General features: G+C 49.4%; 8 protein-coding genes across 8 annotated transcripts; 7 read left to right on the plus strand and 1 right to left on the minus strand.

The window, feature by feature from the left end:
• Positions 1 to 1481: 1481 nt before the first annotated feature.
• Positions 1482 to 1781, plus strand: N7519_009572 (uncharacterized protein; the record flags this gene model as incomplete). The annotated part of the gene is made up of 1 exon (XM_057296345.1): positions 1482 to 1781. One exon carries the CDS (start codon positions 1482 to 1484, stop codon positions 1779 to 1781), a length of 300 nt encoding a protein of 99 aa, XP_057144227.1.
• Positions 1782 to 2003: 222 nt separating this feature from the next.
• Positions 2004 to 3503, plus strand: N7519_009573 (uncharacterized protein; the record flags this gene model as incomplete). The annotated part of the gene is given in 3 exon segments (XM_057296346.1): positions 2004 to 2185; positions 3123 to 3199; positions 3214 to 3503. 3 exon segments carry the CDS (start codon positions 2004 to 2006, stop codon positions 3501 to 3503), a joined length of 549 nt encoding a protein of 182 aa, XP_057144228.1.
• Positions 3504 to 5021: 1518 nt separating this feature from the next.
• N7519_009574 (uncharacterized protein) lies at positions 5022 to 5374 on the plus strand (the record flags this gene model as incomplete). Its single annotated transcript, XM_057296347.1, has 2 exons — positions 5022 to 5032; positions 5095 to 5374. 2 exons carry the CDS (start codon positions 5022 to 5024, stop codon positions 5372 to 5374), a joined length of 291 nt encoding a protein of 96 aa, XP_057144229.1.
• On the plus strand, positions 5371 to 6678 carry N7519_009575 (SMI1/KNR4 family protein; the record flags this gene model as incomplete). The annotated part of the gene is made up of 1 exon (XM_057296348.1): positions 5371 to 6678. The coding sequence occupies one exon, from the start codon at positions 5371 to 5373 to the stop codon at positions 6676 to 6678; it is 1308 nt and encodes a 435-aa protein (XP_057144230.1).
• Positions 6679 to 7285: 607 nt separating this feature from the next.
• Positions 7286 to 7979, minus strand: N7519_009576 (uncharacterized protein; the record flags this gene model as incomplete). Its single annotated transcript, XM_057296349.1, has 2 exons — positions 7286 to 7603; positions 7647 to 7979. 2 exons carry the CDS (start codon positions 7977 to 7979, stop codon positions 7286 to 7288), a joined length of 651 nt encoding a protein of 216 aa, XP_057144231.1.
• An 801-nt stretch (positions 7980 to 8780) lies between these two features.
• gmtA (GDP-mannose transporter) lies at positions 8781 to 10085 on the plus strand (the record flags this gene model as incomplete). Its single annotated transcript, XM_057296350.1, has 4 exons — positions 8781 to 9023; positions 9077 to 9164; positions 9224 to 9595; positions 9652 to 10085. 4 exons carry the CDS (start codon positions 8781 to 8783, stop codon positions 10083 to 10085), a joined length of 1137 nt encoding a protein of 378 aa, XP_057144232.1.
• Positions 10086 to 10796: 711 nt separating this feature from the next.
• Positions 10797 to 11587, plus strand: N7519_009578 (uncharacterized protein; the record flags this gene model as incomplete). Its single annotated transcript, XM_057296351.1, has 2 exons — positions 10797 to 11321; positions 11378 to 11587. 2 exons carry the CDS (start codon positions 10797 to 10799, stop codon positions 11585 to 11587), a joined length of 735 nt encoding a protein of 244 aa, XP_057144233.1.
• Positions 11588 to 12331: 744 nt separating this feature from the next.
• Positions 12332 to 13781, plus strand: N7519_009579 (25S rRNA (uracil2634-N3)-methyltransferase; the record flags this gene model as incomplete). Its single annotated transcript, XM_057296352.1, has 2 exons — positions 12332 to 12557; positions 12808 to 13781. The coding sequence occupies 2 exons, from the start codon at positions 12332 to 12334 to the stop codon at positions 13779 to 13781; spliced, it is 1200 nt and encodes a 399-aa protein (XP_057144234.1).
• Between the last annotated feature and the right edge of the window lie 10 nt (positions 13782 to 13791).

A 13791-nucleotide genomic window follows, 5' to 3' on the forward strand; every position in this document is an offset into this window, starting at 1 on the left:
CGAGTTAAGTGATGGTGTTTACGTACGGGATTCAATATCCATTGTCAGCCTCAGAGAAACGACTTTGTAAAACAATACCTGCATTCTCAACTACACTAGGCAGCTTGATATCATTCACGAATTTTCCTAACAAGCCCGCCAGACGGATGTGGACAAGCCACACTCGTACGCTAAGCGTTTCGGGTAATGGGTGTAAATGGGGGCCGAGGGGGCCAACGTTATTAAACCATTATACTGGTAGCGGAGGGAAAGAGAATATGGTATTGAAAGTAGTACAACATTCTATCGCTAGACCATAGCAAAAGCTAGGGTATATCCTAGGCTCCATGGATTCTTCCATGGTTGGCGATGATCTTAATATGTGCCAAGTGACCGCTTGACTGACTAGGCAATCGGTGTTCACCCGTGGACTCAACAGTTGAAACGGGGACCTCAGGATGTGCCACGGGTGGGGCTGTACCGGGCACTTCATCTGTACTAGTCTACTAACGCTAAACTCGAGCCTCATACGGAGTCCAGAGTAGATAAGACATCATGATAGTTGCTCAATCTCATGGGTGCCCAGGTGGCAACCTTAAGAAGTGACCCAATGGACGCTAAGACAGAGAATACAGCCTCGCTATCTCTCAGTTCAATTACTCGTCACCATGACTTCCACCCGCATGTCCCGAACATATGGGTTGGATGATTCTGGACGGATCTAGCAGCCATCCAAGGCAAAGAGTTCCTGATAATCCGACGGATCAACTGGCTCGGCTATGCCTGGTGCGAGGAACCCGCACTTACGATGGCTTCGCGTAGGAGCTGCACGGGCATCTTCCTGAATTCGCGCACGCTTTGAATGCGCGGGAGATCATAAGCAATCGAGTCCCAAACATGAAATCACCGGACGATTTCCCTTACTGTTTCTGGCCTCCCGGATATCCCAGACGAGCGGACTCTCCGTGACCTACTAGAGCGATACCCTGGGAACGACCTGTTGCGGTACCAGGTCGGGCGCGTATGTGCTGCAGGAGGCTATACATCACTGTACCTGGAGCTAGACCTGCCACCAGGATGTGGCTATTGGAGAGGAAGCGTGCGACAATCGGACGTCCGGCCAAGCAATTTACAAGAGTATTATCATCAGCCCGACCAGTTGGGCCTGTATGGATGACTATAACCGCTGTCTACACTCAACCCTACGTTCTGGAGCCCGTTTAAATGGTGACACATGTGTGCGGTCTATGCTTAATCAAACCCTACCGGTAGGGGATAGCCTCTATCTTCTTGTGCCGCGCCCTACGTTTGATATTACTGAGGACTGGTGCCTCGATGCTGAAGGTACATTACCCGGAGCGCGGCCGGTTGATCCAGCAGCTGTCCGGTTATTGTGCGAACCACTGCCCACTGATCTACCCACTGTTGATAAGGACATATTGATCCTGGCAGCAGCGTAGTCAGGCAACATCGACCGCTACGCACGGCTACGCCGGCCAACCATGACCAACGGCGAGCTGCCATGTGTTGTTCGTGGAATCTACCACCACCCCTTCTTCGCTAAATGGTGGTTAGGGAAGAAGGCTTCGTCGAAGTGGATTCGACAGGCCATCTATGCCCGACTCCTTTTGAACAACGACTTGTCCTGGTTGAATGACAGCATGCCAGATACTGATCTCCCGGTACTGGTATGGTTCCCAAAGACAGCAACCAAGCATACTTACGCCGAGTTGGCACGACTCCAACCCTCGATGACACCGCAGATGGCACGCGCTTGTATAATTGCCGATTACCAAATTTGACAGTCCAAATACAACCCCCGATATATTCCTTTGGCGGGCGGCCGGGAAATCTACCAACAGCCACTACCTCGAGCAAATCGAACATAAAGCAGCTGAGCTAGGTCTTGACCAGGATGAGCTTTCTGTGTTGGATGTGCCAGATGAGGAATTCGCATCTATGTGGCCAGAAAGACCTGACGTGACCGATACATGCCATGGCCTATGGCTATGCTAGCCAAGGAGATGGATGGGACCGGGTCTAAGGATCTCACCATTGTGCATGAGATAACCATCGACCAGATTGGATTCGAGCCCGAAGGTGTTGCTATACCTTCTGCAGTGGAGAGGTTTCTGCTGCATGTGTGCTTGACGGAACCGTCGATACGGCCGTCGCCCCCCTTTGAAATATTAGATCTTGGCGAGATGTACAGGGTTGCGCCATATATGGAATCGGAGGAAGACCGTAAAATGGTGGGGCTCTGGCCGAATCCAAGGAGATCTCGTGGTGGATACCGTGAAAGGGGAGGTTAGGGTTGCCCTCTTACTGTAGGACCCTTTTCCCTTTCTACGCGTTTATATTACACCTTTACTTCAGAATCCAAATCCAACATAAAATAGGATGATATTGAAACATTGCCAGTTGTATCGAGACATCCATGGATAACCCCATGAAGCCATGAAGATGACCAGCAATGAGTAGAATTCAACCCACAGTCTGGATACGGTTTGCGGAGCACTTTGAACCGAAACTTCCAATGTATTGTTTCAATCGGCAACACAATAATGCGGTTTAAACCATTGGATCCTTTGTGCCCGGTGGAGATGCGATAGAAACTAGCGCAACGCTAAATCGGACCGCTCCCGTGGACCCGTCAACCAACATGCCCAGGTGGTTTCACGCCTTCCTACACCATATCACTGGACAAACCGAACAAGTCGGAAGTGAGTACCAACCCCCGCGGACAACACGGTTTCCAGCCGTCGGGGCTGCCAAGAGCGCATGCCAGTAAGCCAAGCACCACAACCCGTCCGTATAGTATAATCGATTCTATTTCCTAGGCTGTCCTCGCTCGGTTCCTGATCAGTGGCTTGTTTCGTGGAGATCAAACCTCGTTCGCCTTAGGCTTGGTCGGCAGGAAGAGATCCAACATCGCAAATTTCGTTATTAAAATGCTCTCGTATCGGCAATCATGATAGTAGGGCTAGTACTAGAGCTACCAGTACAAAAATAGATAGAGTTCTCCGCGCACATCCAAGGCGTTGACACAAGGGGCAGTGGATAAGGAGGAGACGATGGCACTTACTATCATTCATGATGCCATCATCCTCCTCAGCATTCCTCTTCCTCGTCCCTATTGGCAGTGAATCCATTGGCGCAACTAACAGGCTTGCCAGCATCAGGCGGTTTATCGCGTTGGCTGTTAAAGTTACTCTCGTCTGTATGGATATTAAGGTTATTCTGTTGTTGATAATCCTTCTTCCGTGGTATTTATCATCTTTGGCTACATTCTCAGCGCAGGTGCGCTTACGGATCATTCAAAAGTTAGTACGGCTGCTAAGGCGAGACGTGCGATGGGCGAACGTGATTTAGCCAAGCCTAGCAAAGACTTCGGGAAGAATATGGCCAAAATCGAGACTAGTATGAGGGCCTGCAAGGCGTGGATTGATAAGGCAAGGTCTTGTGGTTATCATGAACCTACCTATAGTACGGACTACTTCTCTGTTCCGAGAATGCAACTATAGGATGGACCGAAGTCACTCTTCGATTCTTCTCGAATCCTCTCCCAAAATACGCTAATCTATACAGGGCTTAGCGTCATCTTAAAGATGGAACCGGATCAAAAGATGTCATGAGAGACTCGGTCTCGTAGATTATGTAGGTTGCAATGCCTACCTAGGTAGGTACTGTTGGCATGTTACCATTCCTAGCTCGTATTATACATAGACATCTTTTGTAATGAAGGTGAGATCCTATCGCAACCATAGCACAACATACAGCATACAGATGTACCTGAATGCCAAGACCTTGTCTCGCCAAGAGCTGAACTTGCCCGGTGAAACGAATCAAAATTGGCAGGTTTTCTAATTCCAAGGTGGAGTCTAGCCTATGAGAGCCCGATGCTGATCCTAATGTCCAGGGTTTTTCCTATGTTGTATGTATATTTTAGGCTTACAGTATAAAGAGATTTTCAATGATAAGGATCTACATCCTAGAATCGCTGAGTAGTTTGATTCGCTTAGTATATCAAATGTCCTACAAAGTATATTGTACATATATAGCTTCTATGTTGTATTTGTTGGAACGTGGACTCTCCCCTATTGTAAACCCTAATGACTCCTATTCGTCAGCCACAGTCATTTCCCCGAGATCCACTCAGGAGCTAATTTTATATCAATTTCACCCTCGGCCGTAGCTTCTTAGGTTTTTAGGGGAAGTACGGAGTACCGAGTACGGAGTAAAGGAAAGCCGCACCACTTCAGAATATCCTATTGTGTATTCCTAGGTCTGTACTCCGTATAATTCTTTTGCTTAAGTCCTCCATACCCTACCCACACATATGTTGTATATGAGACGGGAATTGGGGTCTTATCTTTCACAGATCTGATTCCTGTTGAAGCTTAATTTGAACTACCTTTGCCGCAAGGGTTCGGACAATGGCATTCAGATACACGTTGCACACGTGTAATTGTATCTAGATCGGGAGATATGTATTGGAGACTGGATGCAGTACTTCGTACAGTAAAACACACACGCGCATTACTTGGCAAGATACCCAACCGCATTCAAAAGCTTATGACGGGTTGTCGACATCATATCAAAGGGATCTACATACCACACGTCGAGACCTCGCTGGATGCGGCCAGGGGGTTGATGAAATAGAGTCATATCAAAACAATCGAAGCAAATGTCCTGTTAGCTTTTATATTGTGAAAGAAGATCATATATATTATTCCAAGCCATTTTAAACTCTTGTGTTTCCAAAAAAGAAAAAAAAATTTTAAGACAAACCCTCTTCCTCCCCCTCCACCTTTTCTCCTTCCTTACCTAATTCTGGATTCTGACTTCCAAGGTTGCCCCTACCACAACTTCACATCTTCGCTTTTTCAATATCTTCTTTCTCCGTTCTCTCTCTGAATTTTGAATCCTCTATTGATTATCCCCGCGTCGGGACACGTTTTTCCTGTCTCCAATGACCGCTCTCGCGACCTGAATCTCGGTTTTAACCCCCCTGCGCCCGTTTTTCCCTCTACTGTAACACCATGGCGAATATGTTAGTCTACCTCTGGATGTCTAGACAATCTTGGAATGTTCATGTCCACTGACGTGATGCAGGTTGACTTCGACATGGCGTTCTTTTTGGCATACCATGACCTCCTATGACCGTCATGCCTCTCACGACTCCCCCTACCGTACCGGGCGACACGTCCCTCTCAGTCAAAGTCGCCACGAGCCGCTCACATCTGTCGCAACCAGCGCAATCGAGTCTCGTCCAGACCTCTCCAACCCATACGATGACGAGCCCACAAAAGGATCTGCAAGTGCACAAGCATCCGAGTGGAATGGCTCGCCCGATGGCTTGGGCTCTCCTACCCAGCCCTACTCGCCAGGATGAGGTCGGTCGCGTCCCAGAAAAGACGATCGAACGACCAAGGCGAGGGTGCACCGGAAATCCAGATGCAAAGTTTCCACGATGGAGCACCGCCGCCGCCGCCGGTCGCTCACTCCTGGAGGAAGATCGAACGCTGGTTAGAACACAATTATGAGGAGCTACATGACCAGCTCGGTGAAGGATGTACCCAGAACGATATTAACGAATTGGAGCACGAACTTGACTGCAGTCTGCCATTAGAGGTGCGGGAATCTTTAATGGTCCATGACGGCCAAGAGCGTGGTGGCCTACCCACCGGTGTCATCTTCAGCGCCATGCTGCTCGACTGCGAAGAGATCGTTCAGGAATGGCGGAACTGGAAAAAAGTCAACGATGAATATCTCAGCAACGCAACTATGATGCAAAACCCACCCGCACCCAGCTCTGCAGCAAGCTCCTCCGCGGCCGGTCCGTCTCAGCAGGCCTCCACAATGTGGCAATCAGAACTGCTCGACCGTCAGGACTCCCAGCCCCCTGGTGCAGTTCAGAAATCCTACGCACACCCCGCTTGGATTCCCCTCGCCCGTGATTGGGGCGGCAACAACCTGGCCATTGATCTGGCACCCGGTCCCGCTGGAAAATGGGGCCAGGTGATTATTTTCGGCCGGGATTACGACTGTAAATACGTGGTTGCCCGCTCGTGGGCTGGGTTCCTGGCGACTCTTGCCGACGATCTGTGCAGCGGCCACGTCATTGTCGACGAGGAGACAAATGAGCTGAAGCTGAAGCAATTCAAGGCCCAAAATGTGGAGCCCCCATACCTGGAGATCCTGCGCTGGAGGGCTGATCAGAAATATGGCCGCCGTGTACCTCGCCGGAAGGGCCCTGTACCTAATGGTCTGGGTGTGAATGCTGCAGGCAACCGGTCCAGCAGCCGCGAGTCTCCCTACGGCAGCCCTACGCGCGCTGAAGAACGCGGCCGTTCGCCGCACCGTTTCTCCAAGGGTGGGAATGCCCAAAGTCCCAAGACGCCATTCGGCGTGTCCAGCCCTCTTGCACGCGTGACTGAGGAGACAACAAGTCCTGTTGTCACTGCAGGACCTACAATCTCCGAAGACGCCAAGGAAAATGGCAAGGAGCCTCAGACTGAAGATCTTATGGAGGTTGTAACCCCGCAAATCTCCAATAAGGAGAACGAAGGGTTCTCCAAGCCCAATGAACTCAAGGAATCCGACAAGGCCGAGAAAACCGAGAAAACCGACTCCGTAGAGTCCTCAACCGCCATTGAGTCGGAGGTCCTCGGCGAAATGAAGAACGTGGCTATTTAAAGTGAGCCTTGCTTTTTGAGACCCGGCAGTCCCTTTTTCTCTCGTGTCTTAGTTTTCAATGGCATTCGGCGTCAATGTGGAACTTATGGATGTGCGACAATGTTCTGTTTCTGCTTCTGTTTCTACTTCTGCTTCTATGTATAGAATTCCCCCCTGTTCTTCTTCTAGCCTCGGTTCCACGGCATTTGTTGTAACTCTAGGGTGCTGTTTCGCTCTGCTTCTGCGCTTTTTTTCCGTTTTGGCCTTTGCCGTCGAGATGGCTCTGTGTTTACAGTTTCTGATAATTTTTTTGCCTGTAATTCTATGATGACAGTCTGCCTTGTTCTTGCGTGTCTGGCTACAATCCCATTTACTTTGATTCTTCAATATTCTCAAGTTGCCCAAGACTTGTTCCCAGGCATACGCATGGTCCCAGTCGAGGTTTCCAAAGTTGCTGCTTCAACACACGTTGTATAAGCCTCAGTATATGGATATGTGGCATGGGTATGCTACTAAACATCCAACTATGAACATCAATATAGGTCATCAATCCGTTAATGTACAGAAATCATGAATAAACATCCCAATACCCTTTCCTTGGGGGTATAACCTTCAAGAAACGAGACTCTTAATCCCAATCGTCATCGTCATCGTCACCACGGTTCCTCACATTGGGATTAGAGCCCCGAATCCCACGTCTCCCCTTCTTCCTCCCAAATCCTCTCCCACCAGCACCATCATCACTCTCCTCCTCTTCTCTAACATCATCATCATCCCCAGCCCCAATCTTCACGGCCAAAAGAATCCCCTTAAAGACCAATCTCTTCTCCAGAACCTTCACGTCAAACCCTTCAACCCCATCAAAGCCCCTCGCTTCGAGCCCTTCAAACCCAACAATCCGGTCAACTCCAACCCCATCCTTAAACCCAATAACACAAGGCAAGACCTTAAATCCCAAGTTTCTGCGCAATAAATGGCGTGTTACGCACATCCACCCGCGCAAACGAAACATCATAGTGTGCATTCGCCAGCTCACCAAGCTTCATATCCATAACCGCGCACCGTACAAAATCAGGGTGCGCAAAGTGAACCAGACACCTGCTTGTACGCGTTGTGAAGTCCAACACGGACTGGTCTGTCGAGAGTGTCGGGGAGACTTCGTTTTGGATGAGGCCTGTGTTGCCGCCGGTTGCCCGTGCGGAGTGGTTGTTTTTTGTGGCTGCCAGCTCGGCGTTGAGTTGGTGGATGCGTTGGTCGCGGTAGTGAGTGTCATCTTCGTTTTCGAGGGCGGCGAAGAGGGCTTCGTCGTCTGAATCGGGCATTTTGAGGGGATGTGCGGGGTGGATTGGATTGGATTGTGGTTTTAGGGTTGGGGGGTTTTTTTTTTGTTCCTTCGGTAGGTTTTGGCACGACTGGTTTTGCTTTTGAGCCCGATCTCCTAATGTGAGAGTGTGGATTGGGATTTTCAGAAGAGTGTGTGGTTAGGAGGGTTGAGGTTGGAAGGTCGGGAGCTCCACTGGTATATGGGCTCGGTACAGAGCAGTCTACGCGTGAACAGCTTTAGAAATTTGTTTTTGGGGTTTCTATAGTGGGCAATTAGAATGAGGTGTGTATTTCCTTATTTATTGTTCTTTTAATTAGTAGAACAATTTCACGCATATTCTTTAGCCTCATAGCATAGTTATGCTATGCACATAACTAGCCACACTACATATAAGTACACACGTATCACTGCCAACTATGTATATTGTATATGATCGATTGAGTGTTTGCAAGTCCCAATCAGCAGTATCAATTGACTACTATACCCCGTATCTTGTACTCCGTACTGCAATACAACATACCTAGGTACGGAGTAGTCCATGGATGTTTCACTCTATAAATAAAATCCTGAGTCAGCACCCCCTAACCGCCCTGCTTAGGTAACGACGTGCCTGTTTCCGGCCGCGAAATCTGTTGTTGTCAAATCTCCTTTGGCCTTTTTTCTTTGGTCATCTTCTCGAACAACTTCTTTTGTTCTTCGACTCCCCTGGATATATCCTGGGTGCTATCTGTCGTTTCCGATCCTTCCCCTTTCAAAAAACAGCCGATAACACCCCCTATCTGCGACCAACTCCCTCAACATGGCCGAAGACAAGAAATCCGACGACTACACCGTCGACATGAACAAGGTCGACCAAGGGAATAAGGAGTTTGAGGCTGCGCCGCCGCCGACTCCCTCGCCCCGCGCCAGTTCCACCATGTCCAACAACCCCGCTTTCCCCGTTCTGGCATACTGTGGTTCGTCAATTATGATGACCGTGATGAACAAGTATGTTCTGTCGGGCTTGGATTTCAATCTGAACTTCCTCTTGCTCGGTGTTCAGGTATGTGGTGGATTCTGCAGTCTTGATCCAAGGCGAATTGCTAATATCAACAGTCTTTGGTCTGCATTGCTGCAATTCAAACATGCAAGTCCATGGGTCTTATCACCTTCCGTGATTTCAACACCGATGAGGCCAGAAAGTGTATGGACTCCGGTTAATACAAGCTGAGAGACGTAGCAGCTGACAAGACTCCATATCAGGGTTCCCGGTTACGCTCCTACTGATCGGCATGATCTACACTGGTTCCAAGGCTCTTCAGTTCCTCTCAATCCCGGTTTACACCATCTTCAAGAACTTGACCATTATCCTAATCGCCTATGGAGAGGTTCTCTGGTTCGGTGGCTCAGTCACTAACCTTACTCTCTTCTCCTTCGGTCTGATGGTTTTCAGCTCGCTCATTGCCGCCTGGGCTGATATCAAGCATGCCGTGGAGAGCACCGGTGACACCTCCAGCAAGGTCTCCACCCTGAACGCCGGATATGTATGGATGTTGATCAACTGCCTGTGCACCTCATCCTATGTTCTGGGCATGCGCAAGCGCATCAAGCTGACCAACTTCAAGGATTTCGACAGTATGTGCCTCTTCCAGCCTTGTTTCGAATGTTTGCTAACATGACCTTCTCTCCAGCCATGTTCTACAACAACCTCCTTTCCATCCCCGTTTTGCTCGTTCTCACCCTGCTGGTCGAGGACTGGTCATCCGCCAACCTTGCCCGCAACTTCCCCGAGGCCAACCGTGACGGTATTTTCTTCGCCATGGTTCTGTCCGGTGCTTCCTCTGTCTTCATCTCTTATACATCCGCATGGTGTGTCCGCACTACCTCCTCCACCACATACTCTATGGTCGGCGCACTCAACAAGCTGCCCATCGCCCTGTCTGGTCTCATCTTCTTCGATGCGCCAGTCACCTTCCCCAGCGTTTCCGCCATCGCTATCGGCTTCGTCAGCGGTATTGTCTACGCCGTTGCCAAAATCAAGCAGAACTCCAAGCCCAGAACCGGTGTTCTCCCCACGCCAGTCAGTGCCAGCAGCCAGAGCATGAGAGACTCGCTGCGCTCTTAAGGCTTGGAATGGCAATATGCATCTGACTGGTCAGTGCATATACAAAAAGTCAACCGCGTCCACGGTGCTCCTTTGCATGTGACATTATGATTCACGTTTCATTGCAGCCGAATTCAAGGGTCTTATCTGGTCTGATGGGGAAAATCCTGCGATCACTTTGGTCGGTGTTGGTGTTTGATTCCTTTCTCTTTTCCGTTATTTTCACCTTCCCTCGCCTTACACTTATGGGAAACCGATTCGTTTTGCCGGTTTCTCCTGACCCCCTGCTTTTGGCTTCCAATATGATTTAGTAATTCTCCCTTTGTTTTGATATGCGGTCATAGCATCTATCCTTGCCTGTCTTGTTCGATGTATATAGCTATGCCGCGATCTGTTTCTTTTTCTAATAGAACGTGTCTTTCGATAACTAATATGGGTTATTCTTCGGTTAACTATTTTATATTTCCCATCTTGTACTTCGAAGTTGCCGGGCACCTGTGTGCCTGGAAGCTTTGTCATTAAGTGGTTTCAATGTCACGACTTCGGGGAGATTGGTGTCCATTCAGTCTCATTTCGACCTCACCTTTTACTTTGCCCTCGTCTCTCCCATTTGTTTCATTCTAATCTGTCTCCCGCCGAGAATATCATACATCCCATTTCCCAAAATGCGTAAAAGTAAACAATCCAACGCAGTGTATCTCGGACATTTAACCATCTGGCCACCACATCAACATGTTCACCTGTACCCCCTGCAACCGCAGGTACAACGACCAAGCTAGTCTCGACTATCATCTCCTGTTCTCTCCCTGCCATGCCCACAAATGCGGCTCATGCTCCAAATATCTCACCAGCGAGGCTGACCTCATCGCCCACGCCGCCGAAGCACGCCATCATGCCTTCGAATGCAAACCATGTGGTCAGATCCCCAAGTCCGGGGATCTTCTTAGAGTCCACCGCGAGTCCAACTTACATAAGAGGATGATCAACTCCCCTCTCAATACCTTCTTCCGCTCCTGGCCCAACTTTCCATTCCACGTCCAGCTCCCGCCGCATAAATCTTGGGAGCAACTGCATATGTTCTATGGCTGGGATGACCAAACCCCCGAGTATCGTGCAGCTTGGATCGGATACCAGGATGCGCTAGCTTCAGAAGTGACCATTTGGTTCGGCGATGTCTTGGAGCTTGAATCCTGGCAAAAGCTTTGTCGTGCTGTCGGGATTGCTCCGCTTCCTGGAACTTGCGCCGATGGTTATATGGTCTGTCCTTGCCGACTTATACTTAATTGCTTTGTGCTAACGGCGTGGTGTTATAGGCTACTCGAAACCTCTATGTCAATCTCATTGACCTCATTCAGTGGGCTCGCACTGGTAGAGTCAATGGCGAGGTTAAGCGCTGGAAAAATAATGCTGATCTTTTCGAGTATTCGATTGCGACCAAGAGGATTTTTGAAAGGGACATGACTGCCAACGACAAACCTAATGTCGTTCTGCGACATTTGACTAACTGCATGCTCCCTCGTTAGTCGGTCTCTTAGAATTCGACCTGCGATCACACGCTTGGGTATCCTGGATCAGTTTCCTGTGGTTGCACGGCGCTGAAGTCAGATTGGCCATTCTGGATACACCTTCTTGGATTGGGCATGATGTCCTTACCTTTCCTCTCTCCACATTTGCCAGATGCCTTAGCTTCTCTGGACCTAGTCTCAGCATGCATTGAAGGCTTGAATGAATTTGCCCACTTGTCTGGAGTGGCTCACTCTTAGATTGGCCGTGAACATGGCGGGAACTGATACTCCCGCTGTGTTGTTGATTGCCTGGGTCATATCCACAACGTTCGTTTGGTTCTCTCCTTCTTTACTTAAGTACCTAAGAAGTGGAGGCATATTGTTTTTTTACCTTGGACGCTTTGCTCGTCGTTGCTTTTTCTTTTCTTCCCCTTTGTCTGGAGCGTCAATTGCGGCCTAGTTAAGGCATGAACCTCGGGGGTTTCTTTTCCCGTGGCAGAGTTACACTTGAATAGTTTTTCAGAGAATAGTTCGAATCCAAACTTCAGAAGCAAGAGAGAGTTTAAAATAGAAGAGTAGGCTAAAGAGAGATAGAGAAGATTGAAGCGCAGTTGAGGACGTATACTTCGGATATCTGATTATCCGGGCCGATTTTCTTCCGCATCATCTTCCGCAGACACTAGCGGTGGCTCCGTATTCGTTAGATACAATTTTATACAACTACCTTTTTGAAAGAGAGATCGCTTCTCTTCGCCTTCAGCCATGCCTCGCAATAACAAGAAGGTCAAAAACGCCCCTCCGCCGCGCCCTCGCGGACCAAGCAAGCCATCTGGCCCATCTTCAAACCCAGCCAAGGGACAGCAGCATGGCAATGGGCAAAAGCAGGGCAACTCTAATGCCAATGCACCTAAGAAAGCTTCTATGCAAGCAAATCAGAGACCTATTGTGCCGTTTTTGAGGAAGGACCGAATTCTTCTGATTGGTGAAGGTGAGCTTTTCTTCCATTTTAGTCGACATAATTGCTCTGCGTTCTTCACTCTATGCAAGAATTTCGTTGCAGATAAGTTCTACCCATAGATGTATATCTTTTCTCGTGGCGTTCATGCCCAGAGCTGTGTTTCCATTTTGATATACGAGTTTGAAACCAACATGTATTCCTGTATAAAACAAGAACATGCAACATGCATAAATCTCGATTTATCTATTATATCTGGAAAGCATATTCTAACAGCCACCAGGTGACTTTTCATTCGGCCGTTCTCTGGCAAAGCAATACAAGTGCCGCAACCTATGCGCCACATGCTACGATTCCAAGGAAGCACTGTACGACAAGTACCCGCAAGCTCCTCGGAACGTCTCAGATATCCTGAGCGCATCAGCAAAGGCAAAACCAGCAACCGACGAGACAGAAAAGCAGCCAGAGGAGAGTAAATCCGAAGACCCGATCTCAACCAACCCCAACCAGCAACCCCCCAAAGTCATCTTCTCTGTGGACGCGCGCAAGCTCGGCGCTCCAGCAGGCGGTGGCAAGGAAATCCGCACAGGATTCGAACGTCGTGAGCGCAAGAGACCAGCCTGGTACCAGCAAAATGAGCCAGCAGGACCACCGTACCAGCCCGGCGGGCCGTGGGATGTGATCTGCTTCAATTTCCCGCACGTGGGCGGGCTCTCTACGGACGTGAACCGACAGGTTCGTGCGAATCAGGAGTTGCTGGTTGCGTTCTTTAAAGCGTGTGTGCCGCTTGTTTCGAAGCCGCCGCCGCTTATGGATGCTGAGGATGATGAGTGGGTGTATGCGGATGGGGAGGATAGTGAAGAGGAGGATGAGGAGGACGAGGATGAGGAAGGAGGAGAGGGTGAGGAGCTGGGGAAAGATGATGATACTACCGGGAAGGGTTTCCGGACTGGGCCTGGTCAGATCCTTGTGACTCTGTTCGAGGGGGAGCCGTATACGCTTTGGAATATTAAGGATTTGGCGAGGCATGCGGGGCTAGTTGTTGTGACTAGTTTCCGGTTTCCTTGGACTTCTTATGAGGGTTATTCACATGCGAGAACGGCGGGGCATATTGAAGGGAAGGATGGCGAGCGCGGAGGATGGAGGGGAGAGGATCGGGAGGCTCGGATGTATGTCTTTGAAGTGAAGCAGAAGGAGCCGGCCAAGAAGGGAGGGAAGAAGAGGAGCAGGGATGATGATTCTAGTGATAGCGAGTAGGGGTGAAATA

This window comes from Penicillium mononematosum, assembly GCF_028829835.1.
Source record: "Penicillium mononematosum strain IBT 11891 chromosome Unknown utg000005l:1.0-9366267.0:1.0-9372171.0, whole genome shotgun sequence".
In the NCBI taxonomy this organism is placed as follows: domain Eukaryota; kingdom Fungi; phylum Ascomycota; class Eurotiomycetes; order Eurotiales; family Aspergillaceae; genus Penicillium; species Penicillium mononematosum.